Below are 18,155 nucleotides of genomic sequence, written 5' to 3' on the forward strand. Positions count from 1 at the left end.
CAGGTCTGCCTTGCCTTCACCACTGCTGTATGTGTGTAAAATCTCCTATTAAGCAGTAAACAGATGAACTAGTGATTCTGACCTCTGTAGATTTAATAATGATACTAAAAAATAAGACATCACACTCACCCTGAGCCTTACCACGGATGGCTTTTTTATTACTAAATTGATTTGTTATTACGCTAACAAATCAATTTTTCACCATTTTAACAAACTGACATTTGAAGAGAAATCATACTCCTCATCTCCTGATGAAGATCCATTCAGAGACTTCTCAGAGATTTTGCTTTCAGTTGCATTATTTCTCTGAGCTGCTGAGCACTACAAAAACTGGACCTTTAGTGTCAGAGTCTAAAACTGACAAGTTAAAATTCTTCTAAACATCTGGATCATCAACACTTTGTCATCGACACAGAAAGGAACATGTGAAAAGCCTAAATGATACAAACACTTGAACAGGAAGTAGAATAGGTTCACCTCAAGAAGAAAGAAAAATCTGGAAATTTACAAGTACAAAAAATGTTTTTTCCTCTATAAACCAAATTTTTATACAAATTTAGTTCAATTGAAGTCTGGAAAACTCAACTCCCCCTCCCCCCTCTGGCTGTGTCTGTGTGGTGTGGGTTTTGTGGCAGCTGATGATGCCAAACAATGGAATGGTTCAATGACTGGATGTCTCAAACCTGTGAGTGCACAGCTAAAACTTTGGCCCCTATTCATCCTAAATGCTCACAGCTTATTTCTTGTTAGAAATATTACCCGTATTTTGGGGTAAGTTTTTGGGCGTGTGCTCCTACACTTTGACCTATGTGATGTGGTAGTTTGCATGTGTTGCATAATAAAGTGGCACCGTTTGATGTTGTAATGGTGTATGCATGCGTTATTATTAATCATTGAAATAAATTTATTAAATTGGTATTCCTACCCTTACTATCTCTGTGCCAAAAAATGCCTTCACCGCTGTAAAGAGCAATGTGGTAATTCTTTTCCTCTGTGAAAGGACTGTGACAGTGGGCTGGGGTGTGGGTCTGTCTGTGTTGGAAAAGATGTTGACTGTGTGTGAGAGCCCCCTTGTGGTGAGAAAACGCAATTGCGATATCGGGCACATGGTCCAGAGCACAGACCATGTGCCTCTTGCTAACATTTAGTAAGAGGCACCTTGCAAACTCACTCAACAGTGGACTTCTATGCGTGGTGGGAGTTGTGTGTGTCACTAAAGAACTGTGAGTAGACATTGATAGGAGAGGACAGCCCTGTGCCTTTTATTTCATATAGGGAATCGGCTTGTGTAGAATTGCAATGTTCATTAATCTGGGCCCTGTTTCAGGAAGCCAGTTTGGAAAACTCAGAGTGAAAAACGACACTCACGGTTGAGTAACCCCGAACTGTCCAACTCGGAATATTCCGTTTCAGAAAGGCTGATAACAATTAGTTCAGTCAACGCGGAGTTGCTTTAACCCCAAGTGAAGCGCGCGGACGAGGATACATAAAGCCCTGATAAGCGGAGCACAGATTAAGCGAGTCACCATGGAGACGGAGGGAAAGAAGGCGCGGTCAATGTATTTCACAGCGCTTGAGGCCGAAATTCTGATGGCAGCATATGCCGATAACATGCAAATTCCGCGGAAAAAAGTAACACAGCCACAGCTGCAAAAGCATGCATGGCAAAACATAGCCGACAGAGTCAATGCATGAGTGTTAATATAAACATTGATCTAGGGATTTCCACCCATTTAACACGTTATTTTATCATATGTTATTTTATTTGTTATTTTATACATTTTATTTTGTGATGTGATGTGAGCGCAGGTGCAACCCAACAGGCCCCAAACGTGCCTGGCAGCAAGTAAAAATGAAATATAAAAATACAGTCCAAACAGGTAAGGTGTAATTGTATTATGAGCCATAGTGCTTGGTCTGTTTGTCCCATGTAAATCAATTGCAGTTAGAGGCTACATTAATTTCCCCTCTGTAAGCACTTATTGAAATTATCTGAGCACATTACAAGTACATATTTGCTTACTCTGTATGCTCAAATGTGACCCGTTATAGCCAACAGAAAAAAAGCAGAGGCCCGAAAAACAGGTGGGGGTCCTCCACCACCACCACTCACAGAGGCTGAGCAGTTGGCCCTCAGCCAAAACAGTGGGCGCCCTGTGGCCGAAGGCATCTCTGCGGGGACATCCTCTGAGGCAATAACCCCGCAAGACACAAGTGCCTACATAAGGGGTAAATTCAAAATAATACATGATGTGCATACATCCTTTCTTCACAGTCACCTTTGCAGTGCGACACATTCATTTGATAAACTCTTTACCATAATGAATTATTTTGTAGTGAAGTTATTTTCCTACTGATTTTGCCTTGCCTCAGTCTTGGTTGTCTTTGAGAGCATAATGACAATGAAGTGTAAGGTGCTTGGTATGTTTGTTAATTGCCATTTGGTCCCTTGTAAGTTATAAGTGACCTGTATAAACCTCATATTCTATCAGTTGATGGTGATGGTGTACTGCATCTGGTGCAGCCTCCTGTTGAGCCAGACCAACATGCAGTTGTGAGTAATACTCCACAGATTATATGAGTTTACAGTAGAACAGCAATGTTGTCTATTTCTTTACTACAGGAAAATAATGAAGAAACATTGACAGCTGTTACAGAGGAGGAAGCAACAGAGACACTTTATGAGGTTTACATCTTTTAATACTTTGTGTACAGGAAATACAGGCGACCAATAAAGCCAGTTGAACAGAAAATCTGTTTATTCTTCTTTCAACATGTTGAGGTGATGGGTCAAAGGAAATGATTGTGACATATGGTGTCTCTGACTGCGCTTCCATCTTGTATGTCCGTGGGAGGGTCAGGATGTTCATGGTTTGGATCACTGCTGATGTTTGGTTCAGAAGGACAGTGTTCTCCTCTAATTGTGGCAATGTTGTGAAGAATCACACATGCCACAATAATGTCACATGCCCTTTCTGGGGTGACCCTGAGTCTTTGCAGGCACTGGAACCGGGCCTTAAGCATTCCGATAGTCATTTCAATTCTGGCTCTTGTCCTGCAATTAGCCAGATTATATCGCTGCTGTGGGCCCGGTTCAGGGTCAGGGTAAGGGGTAAGCAAATAGGGTAAACATGGATACCCCCTATTACCAAGCAAGTAGCCAGTGAACTCTCCTAAGACAGAAGGATACACTTCAGTTCAAATGTCCCTGAAGCAATTGGTCTTTATATATTTTAAAGTATTTTCAACTCACCATGTCCAAATTTTGTGCTCAGTGTACATTCACAGAATATTTGTGAGTCATGGACAGAGCCTGGCCACTTGGCTTCCACATTTGTGATAATGTTGGCAGCATCACATATGATCTTCACAGTGCAGAGAACACAAATTAGCATCCATTACTATAATGAAATAATTTGTTAGTTTGACATGCTACAGGGAACTATGTACCTGTACATTAATGCTGTGGAAAGACTTCCTGTTCACATAGTCTCCTTCATTTACTGAAGGAGCAATGATTGGAATGTGAGTACCATCTATACAGCCAATCACGCCTGGGAACCCTGAAAATAAATGTGCAATTTAAGTAGTAGTCCAAGTATCACCACATCATACATTAAGTTTTGGTCATCCTGATACCTGCAATTTTGTGGCATCCCTCTTTGATAAATCTTGTGGGTCTGTGACCGGGGAACACCACAAACGAGTGCAGGAGACGTTTCAGTGCAACTGTAACATTCCTGACTGCCCGACAGACGGTAGCCTTGGAAACGTGCTCAGCGTCACCAATATTATACAGAAAGCTCCCGTTTGCAAGAAACCGAAGTGCAATACAAATAATATGCAATGAACTGAGAGCATGTCCGCGATGTGTCACATGCGTAATATATGGCCTGAGGATGTTATCCAAATAAATTATAGATTGTGCTGAGAAACGGTAACGTTCGCACAGAAAATCATCAGGAAATGATAAAATGTCCAAACGCGCTCTGATCACTCTCTCCCGGCGGAGAGCTCTGCGGAGAATTTGGGCTTCACGATCTACTGGCTCTTCAAGGAAGTGGCACGCCATGTCTGACACTTCCTACTGTCAGGTTTCCGACAAAGGGGCGGAGACAGTCAGGGTTAGTTGTAGTAAACCTGCTAGGGGGCAGGTTAGCTTCACGGAGTGTGTCGTCATAGTGACTCACTCAGAATTAATCTAAACTCGCTTTGTGAAACCGAAAACCCAGAGTTTTCGTTAACTCAGGGTATACTTACTCAGTTTTTCCACTAAACCGGCTTCCTGAAACAGGGCCCAGCTCACTATGTGGTGCGTGCTGCTAAGGCTAGCTGTTATGCTACACACTTGTAAGCTGTAAGCTAAAGTGATATTTGTGTTCTGTGATTTGTCATTATTGGGTGTATTTAAAATTAATAAAAGCCACTGTTTGGTTTGTTGAATAGTGTAGGAAACTTCCATGCAAAGATGATCATATAGGAATTTTCATTTGTATTTCTGGTTATACTGGAAGACAGTTAATGAAGCATAATTCATGACTTGAATGTTGATTATACTCAGCCCTTTGTACATGTTTTGTTTACAGACCATACACACCCTCCCATCCCTACGAGTTCTTGTATGCCAAACCTGTAAGCCTGTGGTTGTATTACTGTGCTGTTGTGTTAAATAAGGAATAACTAACTTAACTTGCTAATAGGGGGTCATATGATTTTGGGGTTTTTCTCTGTATGTAATATTGTCTGGTCTAGCTTACAAAGCATATAGTATATAAAGCATACAGTTAGGGCTGGATCTTATGAGAAAATACTACTTTGACAATGATCTCTTTGAACTTAAAGTATATGCATATGAAGTTAACAAATATAATTAGCAGAATATCTCAAACTAAAAGCAGCATTGAGTGTCAAGAAACATAGCAAAGAATACAGTTATATTTAATTATTTATCTAAATACATCAATAACAAAATAACGATCAAACACTAAACATCAATTCCTATTTTGCATTAGATGACAACTCATCATGAGCTTTATAAACTATTGTTCAAATAATTTTAACAAAATACTGGGAATTCTGACTAAAGTAGTTCAAGTGAAGCAAATCAAAAAATGACTGGTTTTGCTCACTGCATACAGTATATATTTATATCACATATCTTTAGATATATAAAAGGTATATATATGTATATTCTGAGATATTTTGCAAATCCACACTCTTCATACATATATGAATGATTTCTTTTACATGTAGTCATAAAATAAATGAAGAAAATCTACACTGTAAGGAAGCACCGTTCCCCTGCTGTAAAATCTCTGCTAACATGTTTCCTGATATGTATTTATTTGTTTATTTGCTCAAGCTGATTACCTGCCATGGAACCGAACAAGTTTAAGGAATGACATTATGGATCTACCAATCTTTGAGATAAAGCCTACCACTGTAAACAGTGTGTCTAAGGTATAGATGTGAGTCAGGCCCAGAGATTTAAGAGACTTAAGCTCATTTGGAATATCAAAGGAGGGGTTGCTGATGAGTTGGAGGCACTTCAGAGGGTCTCTAGAGAGGAGTGCACGCAGTGATTCCATTGAAAAGATCTTCAATGGCACAGAGTGCACCAATGAAACCAGTGCATAGACTGTGGTCTTTTCCACTTTTATTTTCCCACCCACATCTCTGGCCTTTACCACTTTCTTTATGGCTTCTGTAATGTGTTCCTTAAATGACACCAACACTCTGTATCTGGCCATGAATTGTTCGTCAAGTCTTGTGAGTGAATCTCTGTTGTCTTTGTTAATGTGCTGTTTTGAAAACCTGTGAGTGACTTCAAGTTGATCACAGTGAAGCTGAACAGACTTGAGTGCATTTTGCAAATCTTCTAGAGCTCGATTGATACAGTCTGGACTCTGACTCCTGTCTTGCTGCTTCAAAGATGTAAAAGCACGGTTGTAATATGCAATAGCTCCCCAACAATGATCCTTCTGAATGGCTTTAGTGTACATGTTGATGCTCTCTGTAAACTTCCTGTTTTCACGCAGGTCATTACCAAAGCTAATGTAGTGGTAGAGGTTTGATGATGGTGATTCTCTCTGTCTGAGTTTCTGCCTCACAGTATCCAGATCTGTTTTCAGTCTACTTTTCAAATCTTCAGTAGAATCTTTTGCACTGAAGCTTGTGAGTAGCCACACACCCCAAAACTCATTCAGAGCAGATAAATCTGAAGCTTCTGGCTTGTTGTTGCTAGTTTTGTACACGACATCTAGTACATCCAGATAATCATTGAAGAGCTCTTCCTTCTTCTTCATGAATGGAATCTGAGACTCCAAGTAGCTTGATAGTTCATCAGCCACTGAGCTCTCTCTGAACTCTTTAACTATGTTTATTTCCGTCTGTGACTTTTTAGTCAAAGTATCCTTCAGTGTTGAAGACATTTCTGCAGATGCTTTATTACTGTTCCTTTGCTGATATGACCTTAACTGCATTGCAAACAGATGTTGTTTAAGCGGAGTTACATCTGTTAGATTTCTATATAAAGAGTGAAGTTTCCTTGTTAAAAGAAATAATAATTGAAGTGGCTCTGCCAGATGACTCAAACAGATAATGAGCTGAGCAGATCCTGGAGATCCTTGTCTAGCAGTGCGGCCGAATGCCTGCGCCTCTACACGAGCATTCTTGGGCAAGAAGGTCTGCACAACAAACAAACCTCCAGCTTCCTTTACTGTGTCAGAAACCTGAAGGTCTGTTCCACGGCCAGCGAGGTTTGTTGCTATGATGACTCTTCCTGCTTCAAGCTCCTTAGAAATGACCAGACTGTTGTCCATGTTGTTGTTTACATAAAGTTTTTTGTTCTGGACTCTATTTCCTAGACTGCTATGGATCATCTTTGCTCGTTTGATGGTTTCACAGATGATGAGTACAGCTCTAGGATCCCTGTATGATGTAGGGCTGGTTTGTGCAATGACAACATCACAGATTTTTTTAATCCATTCTTTTTCATCTTCTACAACAACACCTTCAACCTCAAACAGCTTTCTACGTTTGAATGAAGGTATCTGACAGGTTTTGATACCGTCATAAATCTTTTGCAAAGTCTCAGTCTCCTTTTCTTGACCAAGAGTTCCAGACATCCCGTAGATCTGACTTCCAAACTGGTTTTTATACTTTTGAAGCAATCCCACATTAGACATGTAGTTTGTGATGGCTGTCATGTCACTAATCTTTGACTCGTGTTTCATTTCAATAAACTGTTGAAGTCCATTAGTCCACTTCATGTTGTTTTCAACAACCCCTGTGCAGCTGTAGTCCACAGGCACGATTCCATGTTTCTCCATCACATATTCATGGTCCTCTGTCATGAGTTGAGCTTCAAATGCATTTTCAATCCAGACCTTTAGTTTAGATTTGACCAGCTCTGAAAAGAAACCTGGGATGTAGCAGCTGCTTTTAGCTTGGTTCAGTTCACATGGTGTAAAATGAATTGATCTCTTTACTTCCTCTTCTACAGCTCTCACCACACTGTCGTGATCAGAGTACATGTACTGACAGAAGCCACCATCAAGTAAAAGCAGAGACACTCTTCTGCTTTCCACATTTTCACTCTGCAGCTCTTTGTTGAGTTTGTCTATTTCACCATTGCTGTTTATGAGGTGGAGAGCAAACTGGGAAGATGGAAATTTCCTTTCCATCATTTTAAAGAACTCAGCCAGCTGGTCAGCAGTCGCACTCTTAGTCATTTCATTTAAGAGGCTCGGGTTCTTTCTCAGGTCCTTGACTGATCCTTTTGACAGTATACCTGTGTCCTCTGCTATCTGACAAATGATGGACTCATCACCATCTTTGTCCATCATGTTTTCCAGCACTTGATAAAAAGGATATTTTGGCCCTACTGTTGTATCTGTGCCAGTTTTCTTGTACTGATTAACAGTGGCCCATATACATGCCAAGAGTGGGTTGAGATGCTGTAAAGCTGGCATGTTACTGCTTAAATAGACTACATGATAACCCTTGTCTAGCATCAGGGAATCCACTTCATCCACTACTGCACACTGGAATTTCCTCTGCCCTAATATGTCCAACCTCTGAAAGTGGTGCCGAAGCCAGTCACCAGCAAAGTCTTCTGCAGTGCCGTAAACAACTTGACACTCATAGCACTTTTTTAGTTCATTTCCTGTTCTTTTGCAGTTATAATTTGAAGTGATATTCAACTCTTTATAAAATCCTTCCCATTCTTTACAATCTCTCTCTGCAAGAACTGATGAACTTGACATGATGTCGACTTTTTCTCCTCTCAAAGCTCGAAAAGCTGCAAACATGGCCACGATGCAGGACTTCCCCTCTCCTGTGCCAACCTGAATCAATCGCCCTGTTTCTGAAAGAGCCATCAGACACCAGCTCACCATCTGTGTCAGTCGTGGCCGAAATGGCTTTTTGGTATCTTTAATTTTTGTTTTTTCCACTGCCAAACAGAGATCCTTTAAGATGGTTTTCAGTTCACTCTTCTGTGAGCCGTCCTCAGGAATATCACGCCCTTCATGAACTGTTGATACAATATCTTTGATATCATTTAAAAGCTTTTCATCAACCTGGTTCAACTTTTCTTGGCGGATTTCATCAATGATTTTGTCCAGAGTCTTCTCTCTGTCATTGGCTAAATATTCCTTCAAGGTTTCATCTGTTACAGTTTTTTCTTTGACTAGTTCCAGAAGTGTTTTTCCATCTTCATTTTTCCAGTCTGAAGTAATAAAGTGAATCTCTATGGAGTGCAACATTTTTACCATCCACATGAGGAGATGTGATTTGTCATTTACTGATGACTCAAATCTCTTCAAAAGGGCATCAAACAAGTCAGCGACCTCCTTTGGGCTCCATTTGATATTTGTAACCAGTCCTTTCAGCTTCTTGAGGAGAATTTCTTCATCATCATCCATTTTCTTAATCAGATAAGAAAAATCTGTTCAAAGCAGATTTAAACATTATTTAGAGATTGGTTCTTTGAGTAAGACACAATTTATAAAGATTTCCAAGCAAGCTGCATTTTTTCTCTCCACTGTATTGTTACACTGACAAACACCATCTAACGATATTTGAAAATTGCTTTGTTTCAGTTTCGCTTTTACCAACCTTCTACAGGCACCACTACAAGGGGATTTCCTGTCATGCCTTTACTGTATCTTACTTTTCTTACTTTAAATGAATTTCAATATTCTGGTTAAAATAGAGTAAAAATATTTTTATATTCTTTCTTTGAAGTAAGGCACAATTTATACAAATTTTCAAGCACACTGTATGCAGTGTGCAGTGCACACTACACTACTCAGTATTATTAGACTAACATCCACAATCTAACATATCCATGACAATTGTTGTAAGTGTTTCATATTTCATGCAATTAAGTTTTAGTTTGACACCAACCTGTTAAGTGACGAGAAAGATCGCAGACGATTTATCTCTTACTGAAGCACCTCAGGAGATCTGCTGGCTCTGGATTTCACCCTGTGTTTTTATTCCTTTGTTTCAGTTTCTCTTTCACTAACCCTGGACAGGCACCGCTACAAGGGGATTTCCTTCTATGCCTTTTACTGTACTTTGGGTTTCTTACTTTGAAGAAGTTGTTTTAATATGGTACTAAAGAGCAGATCAACAGGAATCAAAAATAATTTCAAAAGTAAATTAATTCTTTTGTTAAATATATATATACTCGGCATTTCTACAGACTAGATGACTGAATTTCTGCCATCATCCATACGCGTTAACTGTAAGTTAGCATGTTCAGCATATGCAAATATATAAAGTAATGACTGCCCTGTTAAATCAGACACTGACCTCCAGAGGGCACCAAAGCCCTTTTTTATTTAAAGCTATGTCATCAAACTGTTTGCATGAGTTTCATTAGAGAGAGAAAAAATGAAATTCCCCTGAGTTAAACTAGGTTAGACTCCAACCTTCAGTTTGATCGTTTTAATTTATCTCATCTTTTTCACCGAGTAACATTCAGAGTTCACCTTTAAGTTTACCAGACTGTAGAAAACAGCAGGCCTGACTGATAGTGACTCATTGTAAACTGCGGGATGGCAAATCTCCTTTTCTTTCCCAAAGTATCCTCAACTGTATCCTCTGATAAAGGAGGCAATAAAGGAGGCCCTTAAAGATCTAGCATTTAGAGAAATCAGCCAGCTCTGACAGAAACTTCAGGCAAACTGACTGTGAAACATGAGACACCACTGGGAACAGACTTGTTAACCACATTTGCATTCAGAGCAGCCTAATGTACAAAGCAGTGTGAACCAACAACACAGTGTGTGTGCACAGTGAGCTGGTTCAAACTGGCTGCAGAGTCACTCCCCTGTGCATCACCAGTGGAAAAATACTGAGAACAGTACAGCATGTTGCACACCTCAGATTTCTGTGTTACATACCAGATTTTAGGTCAGCTTTGGTGTTCCACTGTCACACTGTAGTTCTAGTTTTGGTCATAAAAATAAATATAAAACAGTCGGGAAAACATCCATCCACATTCCTGTACTGTGACCCCCATACAGAGCTGTTAATACCCACTTAAACAATGTTTACCTAGTAACTTTGGTCAGTTAACCAGAAAATTAAAACACGTAACAAAGTAAAATTTTTATATATATTTCTTATGTATTTATGTTACACAAAATCAATCAAACAAGAAAACAACAAAAAAAATATCATTTACATTATATTATATTAAACAAAGTATGCTGAAGAGGGAGACCACAGAGTAGATTTCTGGATGTAGTGAAGGAGATGCTGAGTGTTGGTGCGACAGGAGACGATGTCGGGTAAAGTGCAGGCAGATGATCCTCTGCGGTGACTCCTACAGGTAGAAGCTGAAAGCACAAGAGGAAAAGTCGCTTCTCTGAGACATTTGTGAGGTAAAGATGGCGAACCAAAGGCTGGAGAGGAGGAGGAGCGAACATGCCTGGAAGTGCATCACTGTTCATTCTGCTGTGCGTCTGTGTCGGAGCTGCTGCTGCTGAAGGTGAGCTCTGAATTTTTCCACTCTGACAAATGCTTATAAACAGCTCGAAATCAACAAAAAATGCAAGTAAAAAACTAAAATCAGATTAAAGAAGACTTTTAGTTTACCAAACTTTCATAATGTAGCAAACATGTTTTTGGTGGTTAGGATTTATAAGGCTGCGACACAGTTTGGTGAAAGTGTGGGAAATTGTCACAAGTATAGATTGTTGTGATTCTTGTTTCTGGAAACAAGATTCTTTTTTAACTTCTTTTCTCCCTGTTTTTTGACATAAATGTGCTGCCAGAATCTTTGTTTCTCTAAAGACGATCTTGATCTAACCGGTTTCATGTTGAACTGTACAGGAAATCAACGTTTTCTTCTTTTAAACACTGAACTTTTTTGTTCATTTCTTAGCTGGAGGGGGTCGGTGTTGGAAAGCATTCAGCGCCCAATTTTGGCACTTTGTTAAAAACAGTATTACCGATAATTTCTTGGTTAAGTTTCAAAGATAATCTTGGTAAAAACGAATAGTTGAACAGAAGTAAACTGAGCAGAGAAGCCGCTCAATTACAGCAAGTTATAATCATAATTATTTTGGTGAATACTGTAATTGTGATTATTTAACATCTAACACTACTGACACGTCAGCACTCACAGTTGAGTTTGTTCTTCTACTGCGCATATGCAAAGTGACGTTAAATGGGAGGGGCGGTGGGGATTTCAATTAAGGATATTTTCATTGCCTTTTGTCTCTGACGTTTGTGAACTCGCTGCTCTGTGTTGTTTCTTCTGTCAGGCCAGAAAACCATCACAGCTGACACTGGACAGAGCACCACTTTATCATGTCAAGCTCCAAACAGCAGCATCATAGTGATAGAGTGGAGCAGAGCTGACCTGGGAGACGAATATGTCTTTTTGTACCGAGATGACCGGACTCTTCAAGACAGCCAGCATCCACCTTTTAAGAACCGGGTGGATCTGCAGGACAGACAGATGAAGGATGGAGACGTGTCTTTGATTCTGAAGAATGTGACGATTAATGACACTGGAACATACGAGTGTCGTGTGTTCATGGAAAAAACACGCTCATGGATATCTGTCTGCAATATCACACTGAGTCTTGTTCCTCCAGGTGAGTGAGTAGAGTTGAGTGTGTGTGTGATCAGAGGTGAAGCTGCTTCCTGGTTGTTGATGTTTGTTTCTAAAGATGTTGTTGATGAGACTTTGTAGAAAGCAGCTGGTCTGAGTGATGTGATCAGAGTGCAGTAGATAATGTCTGACAGCAGTTTGAAGAGGAAATGGATTCTGTTCTGTTCTTCACTCATCACCTACCTGACAGCTGACACCTCACACCTGTTTCTCACCTGCAGGTCACACAGGAGGATCTGTTGGACTGATCGTCGGTCTGATTCTTTCTGCTGTTCTTCCTGTTGCTGCTGCTTTTGGGTTTTTGATCTACAGAAAACATAAACAACAGCAGAGTCAGGATTCACACCAGCCTCCTGTTGAATTTAAGCCTGTTTGAAATGTCAGCTTAACTGTGATTCTTGTGCTTTGCTTTCAGCCGTGTCACTGAAAATGTGGAAAGACAGAAATCAGTAATACATTTAGCAGGTACCTGTCAGACACGTCCAGATTTTGCATTTAATTTGCATTTTTCATCAGAAAAGAGGAGAAAGTTGTTTGGAATATAAACAGTATTTGTCTGATATTACTCAGGATCCTTTGATCACATGTTGCTGGTGTTTGACTTGTTTTAAATGTAATTTCATTAAAATGAAACCAAAGAAAAAAACATTTCTATGTAGCTGCAGGTCCAACATTTCCTCCCTTTGACCTGGAACAATTCAGCTTTATTGAACTTTACCTTCCATGAAGGAGACACTTCAGTCTGTTACTGTCCAGCTGTTACTTTCTTTTATATATTCTCCCAACAAAGATCCACATGTGTTAGTACTTAATGTGTTTTTTTTTTATTCCAACATTTCCTGTGGCTGTACTTTGTTTTTTAATCAGAAGCTCTGACTTCCTGAAACTGTTGATGCCGATATTGTCACCTTGAATGGATCCAAAATAAATATAACCATGTGTAAACTGTTTCTGCTTCTCATAATTACAGACCTGCCTCTCAGAGGTAGTGGATATTATATTGTAATTGTTGGACAATTGGTCCAATTATATTATTCTGTATTCTTCCTCCCTGTTACATTGATAAAACTGACTTTTTTTTATCAACTACCTATACAGTGCAGGCTAACCTGGAGGTTAGCAGCTCACAATATGACCTCACATTTCATAGTTCTAAATACTGTGTCTATGTTGTGTTCACCAGAACACAACATAGACACAGTAATCCTGATGCTCAGTCAAGGGTGATTCTGTTCATCTGGACATTTTCAGTGGGAGAAACGTTTCATCACTCATCCAACTTCAGTCTCAGCTGAGTCAGAAATCAGGAAGAGGGTTTATTGCCAAATGTTGAGCAGATTTACAACATTAGGAAATTGCTATGGCTCTTTGTGCAAACATACGATAAAACAGACACTTGAATAAAAATAAAATGTGAGAAACAGATTGAGATGAGTATATATATGTACATATATACATATACGGGTTCGAGCCCCGGCTCGGAGAGTCTCTGTGTCCGGCAGCCTCGTCTCTGTCATTGTGCCCCAGGGCAGCTGAGGCTGCAATGTAGCTTGCCATCACCAGTGTGTGAATATGTGAATGAATGTAGTGTGAAGTGCTTTGGGGTCCTTAGGGACTAAGTAAAGCGCTATACAAGTCCAGGCCATTTACCATTTATATGTGTGTGTATATACAGTGGGATGCAAAAGTTTGGGCAACCTTGTTAATAGTCATTATTTTCCTGAAGTGAAATGAAGTTTATTGGATGTACAGAAAGTGTGCAATAATTGTTTAAACTTCATTTCACTTCTCAAATGTCACTGTGTGTGTGTCTCCTATATGATATATTTAACTGACATTTTCTATTGTAACAACCAACGATTTATACAGGAAAATAAACTAGCTGAAACTAGCAGCACTGAAGTAACAATTTGCATATCATTAATATGCAAATTGTTATGACCAGTAATCAAGAACCAGTGATCAATGGCCATGAGTACCATTCACAGAGAATGGTGGAATAGCTGCAATCGCAGCATTGTAAGATGGTGACTTATGTACCTCTAGGCCCCCTCCTCAGTATTTCAGTATCAGTATTTAAGGTTTGACTCTCATCACTGGAGCATAAACCGGGTGTCATTAGGAACCTACAACACAGAGTGAACACCATCCCCACTGACACAGCGGCCAGAGGCAGAAGAACATCACATCAAGAAGGCCCTGAGTAAATGTGGTTATCCCAGCTGGACTTTTGTCAAAGCTGGGAAGGCGCCAAAAGAAAGCTGGAGGCTGGAGGAGAGAAGAGTGGATCTGTTGGACTCATCATTGGTCTTTCAATTGTTGCTGTGGTTGTTTTTACTGCTGTTGTTGTTTTGTTTTTTTTATCTACATAACATATAAAAAATGTTGTCAGGACTCAGATCATCCTCCCACTGAACCACAGACTGAAATGTCTGAGAGATTTCTGAACTCTGAATCTCCTGCTGATGAACACAGAGACAGAAATGACCCGGAAGCAAACAACAGTCACCAACACTCAAAAACAGCTTTTGTGTTTTAAAATTAAAAATGTCACAGAGAATAACTGTGCTATATTACTTTCACTGCCATTTGTACAATCTCAGAAAATGAACATTAAATCACAATATACAGTTATTCCACCTCAAAAAGTGTCATTTTCTTTGGATTTATTCTACTGATTCTACTTAGCCACAAAAAGGGGAAACTGTATCACAAACACACAACATAGAAAATGAAATTAATGTCTAGAAAAAACAAATACAGGAAGATCTGTATCCATGTGAGCCCACATACAGCTCAATGTGATTTTAATTAAACTAAAACGAGAAAAAAAAAGATGAAAACTTCATTCCTTTTCTTGGACTTTATTCTTTTCAACTTGAGCTCTCGGGCACTTCCTGTATAAGATAAGTTATTAACACTTTCTGTGAAGCAAATTGTATTGCAGCTGTAATCATCATCACTACTACTGTTGTTATTATTTCATTATTATTATTGTTGTTGCTTTAGTAGCAGTGAATATGACACTTTATACAATAAAGTACAGACGCCTAAACTGTGAAGTTTGTCATTCTTTAATCTTAAATAAACAAAACTGTCCATAAACACGAAGCATAAATGAATGAGGAAGGTAAACAGAATCAAAGGAAGAAACCTTTTGACAAAAGCTTAAAAAACTGCAAAATGAGTAAAACGAGAAGAAAATAATGTTTAAAAGCTTTCCTAAATAAATGTATAAGACAAACGAGCACACTCGGTGTGAAAACCATTTGAACCGTTTTTAGGGAAACAAAAATAAAGGGAAGAAATCTGTGGACGAAAAAGGGAAAAAAAGAACTACAAAATGAGTGAAACGAGAAGAAAAAAACCACAAACCCCTGTTTATGTTCGTGGTATGAGCCCACAAAGAGCCCAGTGTGTCTAAAATAATGTTGAAAATCATTCCTAAAAACTTATAAGTAATGGCAAAACGAGCAAACTCAGCGTGAAAACCTTGTGATATCCTTCAAAAAGGAAACTAAAATGAAAATCTGTTTCAAAATGAACGGTTTTACAAAAAAAAGTTTAAAAAAAAAAGTTAAAAATTTGTGTTTAAGCCACTCACAACAAATCAGGAGAATATATGAAAAGAGCAGCTGAGATTGAACCAAAAGTTTTCCGCAGTCTGTCCGTGAAAGAGTCTGCCACAAGCTGAAGCAAAACTTCACCCTACCACGGCGTTCGTGGATGACTACGATCTGCTCAGTGTTCAACCTCTCGCCTTGTACTTCACTAGAGGCACGAAGCATCACAGTGTCGAGCATTCGACCTCGGCGTAGATGTTAATCTACCACGGCGAGATGATCCGCCACGGTGAGTGACGGCGTTAAATCACCACGGCGAGGGCGATGTTCTCCACGGCGAGCGCGGTGTTCTCCACGGCGAGAGTGTTGTCCGCCACGGCGAGGGCGATGTCCGCCACGGCGAGATGATCCGCCACGGCGAGTGACGGCTTTAAATCACCACGGCGAGGGCGATGTTCTCCTCGGCGAGGGCGATGTCCGCCATGGCGAGAGTGTTGTCCGCCACGGCGAGGGCGATGTCCGCCACGGCGAGTGACGGCTTTATCACCACGGCGAGACTGTTGTCCGCCACGGCGAGGGCGATCTCCGCGGTGTCCGCCACAGCGAGATGGTCTGCCGCGGTGACCGGGATCACCGCGGAGTCCGCCACAGCGAGTGATGTGCCACGACGCGACCGCGGTGTCCACCACGGCGGCGGAGTCCGTCAGCGAGTCGATGAGCACGTTGGAGTGTGGGCCCGCAGACGAATGCGATAGAGTTTTTTATTAAAGCTCTGAGCTCTGCAGACATGATCATCATTCTAGTTCATCTGTTTGAAAGGAACAATGAGGCTCCTCCTCCTCTTGACTCTCATTCGCTTCAGCGTTGCCGTCATCACAGCTAAGGCTGGACAGAAGAGCGACACTCTGCCATGTCGAATTCCAAACAACAACGTCATAGCTGTGAACTGGAGCAGAGCCGACTTGGGAGAAGAATATGTGCTTTTATACCGGGACGGGCACTTTGAGCCACGCAACCAGCATCCATCTTTTAAGAACCGGGTGGATCTGCAGGACAGAAAGATGAAGGATGGAGACGTGTCTTTGATTCTGAAGGATGTGACGACTAATGACACTGGAACATACGAGTGTCGTGTCTTCGTGGGAGAAACAAGCTCATGGAAGTCCATCAACATCACCTACCTGAGAGTTGTTCCTCCAGGTGAGTGAGCAGAGCAGTGTGTGTGTGATCAGAGGTGAAGCTGCTTCCTGCTTGTTGATGTTTGTTTCTAAAGATGTTGTTGATGAGACTTTGTAGAAAGCAGCTGGTCTGAGTGATGTGATCAGAGTGCAGTAGATAATGTCTGACAGCAGTTTGAAGAGGAAATGGATTCTGTTCTGTTCTTCACTCATCACCTACCTGACAGCTGACACCTCACACCTGTTTCTCACCTGCAGGTCAGACAGGAGGACACACAGAGGATGGAGGGAAGGAGGATGGAGGGAAGGAGGATGGAGGAGAGAAGAGTGGATCTGTTGGACTCATCATTGGTCTTTCAATTGTTGCTGTTGTTGGTTATTTGATCTACAGAAAATATAAACAACGTAGCCAGGACTCAGATCATCCTCCCACTGAACCACAGACTGAAATGTCTGAGAGATTTCTGAACTCTGAATCTCCTGCTGATGAACACAGAGACAGAAATGACCCGGAAGCAAACAACAGTCACCAACACTCCACAAGGATCCCTGATGTCACTCTGACAGTTGAGAATGAACTACTTCCTCCTCAGCAAACAGCAGGACTGATTCCAGACGTCAGAGTGAGAGTAGTAGATAATGTCTGACAGCAGTCTGAAGAGGAAATGGATTCTGTTCTGTTCTGGTGTTTTTTTGTTTGTTCGTCTTATCTGCACAAAACTAAGAGATCCACAGTTAACACCAGCCTCCACATGAAATGTTTGGACTCTCTCAGAGCTGTCTGTTACTCTAATAAAACTGCCAACAATTATTCTTAAATACTTGTTTTGTGTATTCTTACTTAAATCGGAGGGGGGATGATACATGCAAAGTATGTATGTAAAAAAGTAAAAAATCCAATGAACTACTTGGATGTTCTGTTAACTACAGTGAAACAAAGACAAATGCAGGTTGTACGTCCTTTTGGCCTGAAAGTGTTTAAAATACCCAAAAAGATGTGACGTTAGGACGGAGTTAGACCTGGAAGTCAGGCAACAATAATTAACACACCCAATCAGACTGTTTTAAATTGTAAATGTCAAAATGGCGGGTCAGTGTGAGTCACATTCAAATATTCATCCTTATTTCAGTGATTTAAAGTCCTTCTAACTGTCCTGTAGCCTCTGGGCCGCATGTTAAGGGACAGCATAAAAATAATGTTGTGAGGACAGATTTCATTCTCTGTAGAGAAGTTTTTTTCTCTGTGACATATAAAGGTGAAATAGAAACAAAGCTTTA

At 40.4% G+C, this 18,155-nt stretch overlaps 3 protein-coding genes across 5 annotated transcripts; 1 reads left to right on the plus strand and 2 right to left on the minus strand.

Annotated features, from left to right (window-relative positions):
• The first annotated feature begins 1,107 nt into the window (after positions 1 to 1,107).
• Positions 1,108 to 14,652, plus strand: LOC309695725 (ICOS ligand-like). 2 transcript variants are annotated; one of them, XM_082516579.1, is made up of 4 exons: positions 1,108 to 1,223; positions 10,847 to 11,005; positions 11,784 to 12,119; positions 12,358 to 13,081. In XM_082516579.1, exons 2-4 carry the CDS (start codon positions 10,942 to 10,944, stop codon positions 12,510 to 12,512), a joined length of 555 nt encoding a protein of 184 aa, XP_082372705.1. In that variant the 5' UTR covers positions 1,108 to 1,223; positions 10,847 to 10,941; the 3' UTR covers positions 12,513 to 13,081. The 2 variants fall into 2 exon arrangements, 1 of the variants encoding a protein (XP_082372705.1); XR_014273215.1 differs by lacking the exons at positions 1,108 to 1,223; positions 12,358 to 13,081 and adding an exon at positions 14,419 to 14,652 and having other exon boundaries at positions 10,525 to 11,005; positions 11,784 to 12,127.
• On the minus strand, positions 1,709 to 4,245 carry LOC309694366 (putative nuclease HARBI1). Of its 2 annotated transcripts, XM_082514409.1 has the most exons (4): positions 3,640 to 4,245; positions 3,451 to 3,563; positions 3,254 to 3,365; positions 1,709 to 3,173 (listed from the first exon to the last, which is right to left on the minus strand). In XM_082514409.1, exons 1-4 carry the CDS (start codon positions 4,070 to 4,072, stop codon positions 2,791 to 2,793), a joined length of 1,041 nt encoding a protein of 346 aa, XP_082370535.1. In that variant the 5' UTR covers positions 4,073 to 4,245; the 3' UTR covers positions 1,709 to 2,790. The 2 variants fall into 2 exon arrangements, 1 of the variants encoding a protein (XP_082370535.1); XR_014272855.1 differs by having other exon boundaries at positions 1,709 to 3,365; positions 3,451 to 3,554.
• Positions 5,367 to 9,508, minus strand: LOC309698785 (protein translocase subunit SecA-like; the record flags this gene model as incomplete). The annotated part of the gene is made up of 2 exons (XM_082521464.1): positions 9,412 to 9,508; positions 5,367 to 8,950 (listed from the first exon to the last, which is right to left on the minus strand). Exon 2 carries the CDS (start codon positions 8,925 to 8,927, stop codon positions 5,367 to 5,369), a length of 3,561 nt encoding a protein of 1,186 aa, XP_082377590.1. The 5' UTR covers positions 8,928 to 8,950; positions 9,412 to 9,508.
• Positions 14,653 to 18,155: the final 3,503 nt, after the last annotated feature.

Source organism: Aulonocara stuartgranti (assembly GCF_965226115.1).
Source record: "Aulonocara stuartgranti genome assembly, chromosome: 3".
Classification (NCBI taxonomy): Eukaryota; Metazoa; Chordata; class Actinopteri; order Cichliformes; family Cichlidae; genus Aulonocara; species Aulonocara stuartgranti.